Source organism: Salvia hispanica, chromosome 1 (genome assembly GCF_029641045.1).
Source record: "Salvia hispanica isolate PSC_SH4W2 chromosome 1, Shi_PSC_v1, whole genome shotgun sequence".
NCBI classification, from domain to species: domain Eukaryota; kingdom Viridiplantae; phylum Streptophyta; class Magnoliopsida; order Lamiales; family Lamiaceae; genus Salvia; species Salvia hispanica.
Window position 1 is genome coordinate 41,348,832 of NC_142692.1, and position 9,867 is coordinate 41,358,698.

A 9,867-nucleotide genomic window follows, 5' to 3' on the forward strand; every position below is an offset into this window, starting at 1 on the left:
CGGTCAAGATTAGATTTATGAAATTAATCCCGTGTTGCATTATGATTAGCATTCTGTGCATTATAAGGTTATAATAGTAAAAATATAATGTCTGGAGCACGTTTCAAAACGGCAGTTCCGATAATTAAGCGGGATTTTGATACACCTTCCAACTTTTTACTCTCTCTCTCTCATTCTATCAAATCAAACACGATCAACCAAAATTCTCTCATTTTTCCAAACAAGCCGAACCCTAGCCGCCGCCATTGAACCGCCGCCGTTGAAATAGCTTTGAACCGGCGGCGACTTCGAAGCAGAATTTGACAGTGAAAAGCGACGTGGGTCGACGATTCCGGGTCTCAAAGTTCAGTATTAAGAGCGCGAGCGCCGTCGGTCAAGTATACATCTCCGTTCTTCGTGTAAGGTATGAGTATTAAGTCTCGCTTTTTAGTAAATTTTCTTTGAAAAATGTGAAATAGTGAGCATTAGATGATGGGTTATCAATATTTGGATGTTTATTGTTGGTTTCTGAGTAGAATTTGGTTTGATTTTAGGGTTTTCGGTTGTATTCGTCCTCAATTTGACGATTATTGTCGACTTTGCTTTAAATGTTCGAATTTTGTGGTTCTGGTGTATTTTCTAACGCGCTTTCTGGTGGTGTTGTTGTGTGTGTTAGTTTTGCGATGTCGAAAAGAGGCCGCCCCTACAAGAGCCAGCCCACGCAGACCGAAGGTGAGAATGCTGCGCCATTATAAGAAACTGATTGTGTGTTTTTCCATTGTTTGTTTCATTATTTAACGTTTGTTGTGCATTTTATGGTTATTCGTTTGGGTTTCATCATTATTGTTCTGCAGTGCGGCTAAGGAGAAGTTTCATACTGTATTCAAAATTTTTGGTGCATTTTATTCCTGTTTTTTTGCATTACAACTGTATTCCATCTCTGCTTTAATGTTGCTAGAAGTGGTTTACCTTTTTTTTAATTATTCACTTCTTTTTCTGCATTCTTTGTGTTTGTGTTAGTTTTGTTGATGAAGGTGTGTAGTTGTAGTGCTTATTTGGTGCATTGCAGTCAATATTTCAACATTATTTAACAGTTTTTGTGCATTTTGTTCATGTTTTTTGACAGTAAAACTGTATTCCATATCTGACATAATGTTGCTAGAAGTGCTTTACCTTTTGTTTACATTATGCAGTTATTTTTCTGCATTATTCGGTTGGATATCAACATTATAGAAGTTGGTTGCAAATTTTTAAAAAGTATTCATTAAATTTTCTGAATTATTTGTTTGGTTTGCATCATTATTATTCTACAATGTGGGTAGAGAAAAATTTACTGCATGATTTAACATTTTTGGTGCATTTTGTTCCTATTTTTTTGCATTACAACTGTATTCCATCTCTGCTTTAATGTTGCTAGAAGTGGTTTACCTTTTTTTTTTTACATTATTCAGTTCTTTTTCTGCATTATTTGTGTTTGTGTTAGTTTTGTTGATGAAGGTGTATAGTTGTAGTGCTTATTTGGTGCATTGCAGTCAATATTTCAACATTATTTAACATTTTTTTTGCATTTTGGTCATGTTTTTTTGCATTACAACTGTATTCCATAGCTGATTGTAAACGTGATTGCTACATTATTAAGTACAGTTTCTGCATTATGATACGGTTCATTAACATTATCTAGTTATTATTATGCATTAATTGTAAATGTGCACTTATTCCTTTTTGCAGCTTCCAAACACCCAAGATTGGATATAGATCAGGCTGTGGATGATGTACTGCCTTTATCAGTAGCACAAAAGTTTAGAGATAGACTTAAGGAACAGCAGAGGGCAGAGGCTAGTACCTCAACTGAAGATGCGGACAAGAGGAAGACTCGAGGGAAAAAGGTTGACCATTTATACACAAGGAGCATCACAGACTTTGTGAATTGTTTGAAAGAGCTGACCCCACGGCAAAAGGAAGCAGTGGAAGAACTTGGATTCGGGGCCATGCTACACTACAACATCAGCGAGATCCCCGGGTACATCACCTACTGGGTTCTCAACTCATTGAATCTTGCACGCTGCTAGATACCGTTGTGTGGGGGTGGAGGCTTGACGATCGATGAGGACGATGTCCATCTGACGTTAGGTTTTCCAAAAGGGCCAACACCAATCTTAAGGCCAGTTGATAAGCAAATCGAATTCCAGTTCAACGACTACGTTGCAGAACGTTGTGGAAAGAGTCGTTACAAAATGACAGCGGGTGATGTTGCGAAAGTGATTAAGCAGGAGGTGAACGGTGGTCCTGATTTCAAGCGGATGTTCATGTTCATGCTAGAAAATGCAGTAATTGAGACACCGGCGGACGGTAACTTGAAGCCGAAGATTCTACACTTCATCGACGATGTTGATGAGATTAGGAGCCTCAACTGGTGCGGCTACGTCTTATCAGTATTGGAGGCCACCTATCCTACATGGAAGAAGGGGACACTGTATATTTCACCGGGCCTATGCACTTTTTATTGGTAAGTGAAACCCTTTCTGCATTAAAAGTGAATTTTGGTCATATTGAAGCATATTTCATATTTTGTTTTACTTATGCATTACTGTCCGTCATTTCTTGCATTAAAAATAGTGTATTCATGCATTAAGCATACCAGAAAATGGATTTCAGTACCTCTGTATTTACCAGTTGGCGTATGTGGACCGCGTGGTTCACATCCGGAGGCGAGTCAGCCGGGCCTGGCCAACAGTAAAAGGCTGGACGATGGAAAACTTTAAAACAAAGAGAGGAGGCTGAGCGAGACCAATTCGGTACTGGGAGATTGGAGGACCGGATAGACAAAGATAAGTATTTGGTGGAAGAGGAAGCAAGGAGAGTGGAAGATGTGAACAAAGGAGGCGGTGCAGGACCCAGCCAGAACAGAGCTAAGCGTATAAGAGATAAGTTTATCAAGTCAAGCACTCTCTTGGGCTACGCGATTTCAACGTGGATAGATGATTTCAAAATGATTCCTATTGAAATGATGGAGGATGACTGCGTACGAGTAGGTACTCAAATTGGGAAGAAGTTGTTGGGGTTGGAGGAGGAACATGTGGTTGAGCAAGAAAAGATAGTTACACGTTTGACTCAAGCGAGGGAGGATGAAGAGGAGTACAGTCAAGAGTGGATTGATGAGATGGAAAAGATGATGTCGGCATACGACAAGAAGAAGACGATTGCAAGAGGCTTCGATAGGCCATCTTTTGTGCTGGACGGGTTTGAATGTCCTGACCCGTTTGCTACACACGACAGACGGGGCTGGTGGTTTAGGGACTAAAACCACTGATGATACAGCACAAGATGAACCGGGTGGCGCTGCTGACCAGGGTGGGGACACAACAGCAAAAGATGGTGGTGGCCAGCATGAGAAAACTTCCAGTTTAGCAGCGACTGAGGTATGTTGTAAGATACTAAATTATTAAGTGTTATTAATTAGTAACAATATTACAGTTTTTCTTTTTTGGTCGTTTGTTTGAAGGTGCCTAGAAGCAGTGGTGACAATGAAGTGAAGGATAGGGTGGATGCAGCAGCAACGAGTAAAGCCGAGAAAAATAAAGACAAAACAAAGAGTGCAGCAGTAGGGGACACCGTCAAGGTAAAAAAATCTCAATCACAACTTGCATTGTGTAATAATATAATCTCAAGTATAACTTGCATTATTTTCAGAACTTCTGTACATTATATGTATATATGTATGCATTATTCAGTGCATTTAGATTATTTAATTTTTGAAAAAAAACCAGACAACTAAAGGGAAACGGGCTGAGGTTCCGGCAGCGAAGAGAAAACAGCCAGCTAGGGATGGACCTTCAAAGGCAGCAATGGACAAACAGATGGACATTCGGCAGGAGGTTGAGTATCTAAAGGAAGCCTTCATTTTCTGCATTATTAGTTTGTAGCCATGCATTATTGAAATGTTATATTATTTCTTGTTTATAGGTACAGGCTGCTGCACCCCGTAAGGGCGTAGTGATTGGTGTTGTGCGAACAAGTGAGCCACTGCAACTTGTAGATCCAAAACATGCAGGTGGAAAGGCTGGTGATAAAAAAAAGGCAAGAGGGAAACAGATCGCACAGGATTCGGATGCGGATGAGGTATCGAATAGTGTAGTTAATACAAGGACTAAAGTAATAGATCTACTAAACGATTGTTATGTGTCTTTATTATTTTGCAGAAAGCAACCAGACGAATGAAGAAGCCAAGTCTGGCTACCCGGTCTCCATTCCACGAGAGAGCTGTTAGACTGACCGCCAAGCCACACACAGTGGACAAGCAACTGTACTACTGGGTGCTTAGCACGGCGAAAACGAACAGGTAAAATTTATACTTTAGATATTCTTACTTTTGGGACATATGAAACTGTTTTAACTGGTTAAACATGTACATGAATCAAGTTGTGTACCACGACAACTGGAAGAGTACTGTGCAGATTGAGATGTAGTCATTAGCGCCATTCAAGCTTGTGAGCCCCGATGTTATCGACACATGGAGCTCTTACCTGAATACAATGGAAAAGAACAAGGCGCCGGAGACAGTTTCCAGGCTTTTCTTCTCAACAAGACCATGCGTGAGTGAACACCATTCTCTCCATGTTTATGTCTCGTTACTATAATTATCTAAAGTTTGTAACGGCTAACACAAACAAACTACAGATTCAGTCAATGGTGGACGCACAACCCGAATGGACACAAGAATTCCAGTTCGATACATTCTGGACCAGGGTGTTGGAGGAAACAATTGGAACGGGAAGCTATCAGTGGGACAAGTATGAAATGGTGAGTTGTAGTTAAATAATGTAGTCATTTCTTATATGTACTGGAGAGAATTGTGTTTGCTAATGCTGCTTCCGTTGTGCAGTTTTTCTTCCCAGTTTGGGGGGCATCCCATCAGTATGTGATCTGTTTTGATATTGGTGATTCCAAGATGAACATCATTGATCACACATTGGCTGAGACACACAGGACATTTGGAGAGAAATATGGGGACACACCCTCTGTTCTGGTAATATACATTACACATTATATTTCGTGCATTATACATCACAAATTGTACATTATGTTCAATTGTTCAAATTTGTTTTGTTTTGGCGTGTAGAAAAAATTCTTTGCAGCAGCACTTACGAAGTCCAAGGTTTCAAAAATGGCGGCTCAAGTAAAAAAATGTAGGGCGCATGTCGTGACAATGCCGTGGAGGAACAACGGTGGCACCGTGGACACGGGGGTGTATGTGATGAGGCATATGGAGACGTACTTCGAAGAGAAGGAGAAGGATTGGGACTGCGGTCTAACTGCAAAAGGAACAAAGAGCCTGGAATTGTTGCGCATGAAGTTTGCGACGGCGCTGCTAACTTCTCCACACAACTCGAAGACTGGGACCAACCAAACACAAGCCACGAAGCATTGGATGGATAGGCCGCCTAAATTCAGCTTTGAAAAGTGGGTCGAGAATTATGGGCTCGAGTGAATTTGATGGTTTTTGATTTGGATATGAACTAGATGTTTTTTTAGGATGGGAAGGGTGAACATCGAATTTGTGGGTTCGAATGCTTTGGATATCTTGAAATGTTTTCGATTTTTTGGAACTAAATGTTTTGGATACTCCTGAACTAGGTGATTTAGAATGTTTTGGATATGTAGGTACAAAATGTTTGCTCCAGAAAAGTGGTAATTGCTTCAGATAGCTTAATAATTACAACATTATGCCTAATAATGAACAATATACAAGGAATAATGTATAACAAAGCTGTCGAACATATTAATGTTATACATTATGCAAACTACAATGCATATAACTATACAAATAATGTAAATAAATTGATTTATAATGCAATTTTTCGTGAGGTTAATGAAGTGACATACCAGTGCATATAACAAATAATGTAACAAATAGATAACAATAATGCACAATAAAACTTTTATAATGAATATTCATTTACACAATCTAGTTCAAAGTGGGAATAAATAGACTAAAACACTAAGCATAAAACGCAAAACCAAGAACAATAATGATGTTATAATGAAAATTAGTCAACATTTCCTCTTTTCCTTACGCATCTCATTCTCCGTTTCAAGCTCTTTAAGCATAGGACAATTTCTAGAGTCGTGATGACACAACTCATCGCACGCCTTACACCGTCTAAGGGGCCTAGTAGCATCCTTGATAGCCTTTTCTCTCTTCGAAATCAGACGACTAGCGGAGCTGCTCGCGTGCCCCTTCGTCTTTACCACATCCGGTGGGTGGACCTCGACGACTTCCGGCCTTTCCATTCCATAAAACTGTTCAATCATTCGCCTCTTTTCGGAAGCGGTTGGCAAAGGAGTTCCAGCGTGAAGTGAATTACCAAGTTCCTCCAATCCACCAACGAATGCACGAAGCACATCAATGTCCGTCTCAAATCGACGAAGAAATCCATAGAACAGTGAGATCCCTTGCTTTGAAACGTTTTGCCTTTCATAAAAAACGGACTGTGTAGGTAAAGTCTCATCAACATGTCCATGGACAGCCTTAACCAGCAGAGTCTTCATCCATCTACTTGCACAGTAGTTATCATGAATCTTTTTTACTTCATTGTTACGGAACAAAAAGAAGACATGGCTGCACAGATAGCCCTGCCTACTGAATAGTTTGCAATCACAAGAATATGAGTCGTCAGTCCTATCATGTCTCACAAAGTAGGAATGGCGAAGGCTGTCTCCAAGTTTGTAGGTGTCAACACTGTCTGCGGATGAGAACCCCAAAACGCGACATCTATCATTTCCCTCAACGATCTCCTCTTGTATTTTCTTGAACATACTATCTGTGTACAAAGTAGAAGCATGTTTCTCGAAAGGCAGAGTAGTGGCCAATATAGGCAGGGCAGTCGCGTCTTGGTAGTCCAGCTTTGTTCTACTATTCCGCTGAAAATCCACAGCTTGGTTGAAATTCAAGTAGAATTCGGCAATGTTGTTGCGTGGCTTGAGAAATTTTTTATAGAAGCTGTTCTCTGACTCAGAAATAGAGGTGGTCCTAATCATCGAGCCCATCGGGAAATCTCTGAAGTATGCAGGTATCCATAATTGCCTGTACTCGTACAATGTCTTCAACTAACCATGGTCTTCCAGGTCGTAACGTTCAAGTACTCCATTCCACTCTTCTTCGAACTCGTCGGGTTCAAGCAGATCCGACCAGACGCAGGCATTGAACTCTTTCTTGAAATCTTCGTCCCGCAACAACCGACCAGGAACTTTATTGGCCAACTTATGCATGATATGCCACATACACCATCTGTGGCGAGTCCCGACAAGAATCTCTTCAATAGCCGATCTCATCCCCAAATCTTGATCTGTAACAATCATCTTCGGAGCAAACCCCATACATTGGACAAAATGTCTAAACAGCCATGCAAAAGCGCCTGTCTTCTCGTTGCTTACCAAACCAGCAGCAAAAGTCACTGGTCGTCCATGATTGTCCTTTCCCGTGAATGGCGCGAAGATCATACAATACCTGCGTAACATAAGCCAACATAATTCAAGAAAATTGCATATATAATCCATGCAAAATACATTGTAATGCATACAATAATGTACATATTGAAATGTTATAATGCACGGCAGGTATACCTATTGGTGTTGTAGGTGGTGTCAAAAGCCACAATATCACCGAACATGTGGTAATTCCTCTTCATCAAACCATCACACCAGAACAAAGCAACAAGCTGGTTGCTAGCATTAACCTCGTACTTGTATGTGAATGCTTCAGACATCTCCTTCTTCCTAGCCATATCATCCAAAACCATTTGTACGTCAAAACCATGAGCGTATGCCTTGATGTCTCGTGAAGCATTCCTTATATCCCCAACATTGCAGCCAACGAGCTGAAAACCACCCATAATTTCCTTCAGCACATTAAACGTGAGCGTGGGACCTATGTTAGCCTTTGAACAATCAAGGATAAATTGGTGATGTACGTCGTCCAACTTTCGATTGATTGACATAAACTGCTGATGCTCGGTCCCAACCATGTAAAGGTTATGAACTTCGTTAAACTCCTCAACAGCATAACCTGAAAATCCTTCGTCGGAGAAGAACTTGAATGAGATACTGGCTTTACAACCACAACGCTTGGATAAACGTCGACGTTTTAACGAAAAACCAGACCGTGCATTTGCTTGGTCATCCTCGCTCGACTTCTTACTGCCTTCCCTGTTGCATACCACGTTGTACCAAGTAATTATACCATCAGTTTTCCTCATTTGTGATTTGCGAGTATCAAAACCAACAACCCGCGCATACACATTGTAGAACGCAAAACAAAAATCCAGTGATTTGAACTTCTGGCCAACCACAGGCTTCAACTCTTTCGAACACTCAGGTACAACAACCACTGCACACAATCACAAAAAACAAAACTCAGCTAACACAAACATTATGAACCATAAAACTTGCATTATCTATCTACAAATTTACATTATCCAGAACTAAATGTACATTATATGTATCTAATAACACAACACCCTAGTTTAATTAACGTGTCTAAACCATAACAAAGGCAACATAAAACGTGCATTAGCTATCTTATAATGTACATTATATAGTACTAAAACTACATTATTTTTAGCTAATAACACAACACCCTAGATTAATCAACGTTTGAAAACCATAAACAAGAGAAACTACTACTTGAATTATTTTTTCACAACCTTACATTATCCAGTAATGAATGAACATTAAGATTAAAAAATAATACAACATCCAAGCCGCCCGTCCCTAAACCCTAGCCCATGCAAACTCAATTCTAAACCCTAGGCGACTCCCTTAAGCAAACTCATGCTCAATTCTAAACCCTAGGCGCCCCCCTTTACCAAAAAACTATGACTTCTCGAAAAAAATTACCTTCGTCCATGTTTGAATCATAAGCTTCGTCCATTGTTGAAGAACCACCTTCTCCATTGTATTAACGATAATATTCCGGGAACACTCCCAAAAAAAGCGCACAAACGCACAATCGTGCGATTTGATTTTTAACAAAGAAGAAACGTTGAAAGATGAAATAGAAGAAAGGTTAATTTATCGTGGAAAGAGAAGAAAAATTTCTGGGAGAAGAAGAGAACAAACGACGCAATATTCAGTGAGGAGAAAACCATGGACTTTCCATAACCACCAACATTGTCATTCCCTTAAAAGTCCTTTTCCCTTTTTTTAATTAATAAAAAATGCATGATCAGGCCTTAATTTCGGCCATTAGATGATAAGAATAAATGGATGGGATTAAAAAGGAAAAAGCATATAATATAGGAAAAGTATATGAATACACCTCTCTATATATATATAAATAAATGAGTTTGACATTCATATTTTTAAAAATCCATGCCAAACTTAAATGTCTTCTAATAGCGGACAGAGAGAGTAATAAAATGTGAGTGTAATAATTTTGTAAACTATGTAGTCTATTTACAAAATAAAAATAAAATAAGTAAATAAGATTTACTATGAATACATGATCATAAATCAATAATTAAATCACAAGTTCATAACATCTCAATCTCCACTATCCACCTTTAAAATTTATGTTTATTTACTAACAAAAAAATAAGAAATAAATCATACTCCCTCCGTCACCACAAAGATTGTCCTATTTTTCCATTTCCGTCTGTCCCTCAAAGTTTTTCCCATTTCACTTTTACCATTTTTAGTAGTGGACCCCATATTCCACTAACTCATTCCTACTCACATTTTATTATAAAACCAATACTTTAAAAGTAGGACCCACATCCCACCAACTTTTTCAACTCACTTTTCATTACATTTCTTAAAACCCATGCCGAGTCAAAATGAGACTATTTTGTAGGACGGAGGAGTAACACCTTCTAGAAACTATAATCATTG

General features: G+C 39.3%; 3 protein-coding genes across 3 annotated transcripts; 1 reads left to right on the forward strand and 2 right to left on the reverse strand.

The window, feature by feature from the left end:
• The first annotated feature begins 4,511 nt into the window (after positions 1-4,511).
• On the forward strand, positions 4,512-5,467 carry LOC148933820 (uncharacterized). Its single transcript, XM_089061655.1, has 4 exons — positions 4,512-4,571; positions 4,657-4,779; positions 4,862-5,005; positions 5,099-5,467. The coding sequence occupies exons 1-4, from the start codon at positions 4,512-4,514 to the stop codon at positions 5,465-5,467; spliced, it is 696 nt and encodes a 231-aa protein (XP_088917781.1).
• A 563-nt stretch (positions 5,468-6,030) lies between these two features.
• LOC125220660 (protein FAR1-RELATED SEQUENCE 9-like) lies at positions 6,031-7,026 on the reverse strand. Its single transcript, XM_048122813.2, has one exon. The coding sequence runs from the start codon at positions 7,024-7,026 to the stop codon at positions 6,031-6,033; it is 996 nt and encodes a 331-aa protein (XP_047978770.2).
• Positions 7,027-7,086: 60 nt separating this feature from the next.
• On the reverse strand, positions 7,087-8,234 carry LOC125220661 (protein FAR1-RELATED SEQUENCE 5-like). The gene is made up of 2 exons (XM_048122814.2): positions 7,603-8,234; positions 7,087-7,486 (listed from the first exon to the last, which is right to left on the reverse strand). Exons 1-2 carry the CDS (start codon positions 8,232-8,234, stop codon positions 7,087-7,089), a joined length of 1,032 nt encoding a protein of 343 aa, XP_047978771.2.
• Positions 8,235-9,867: the final 1,633 nt, after the last annotated feature.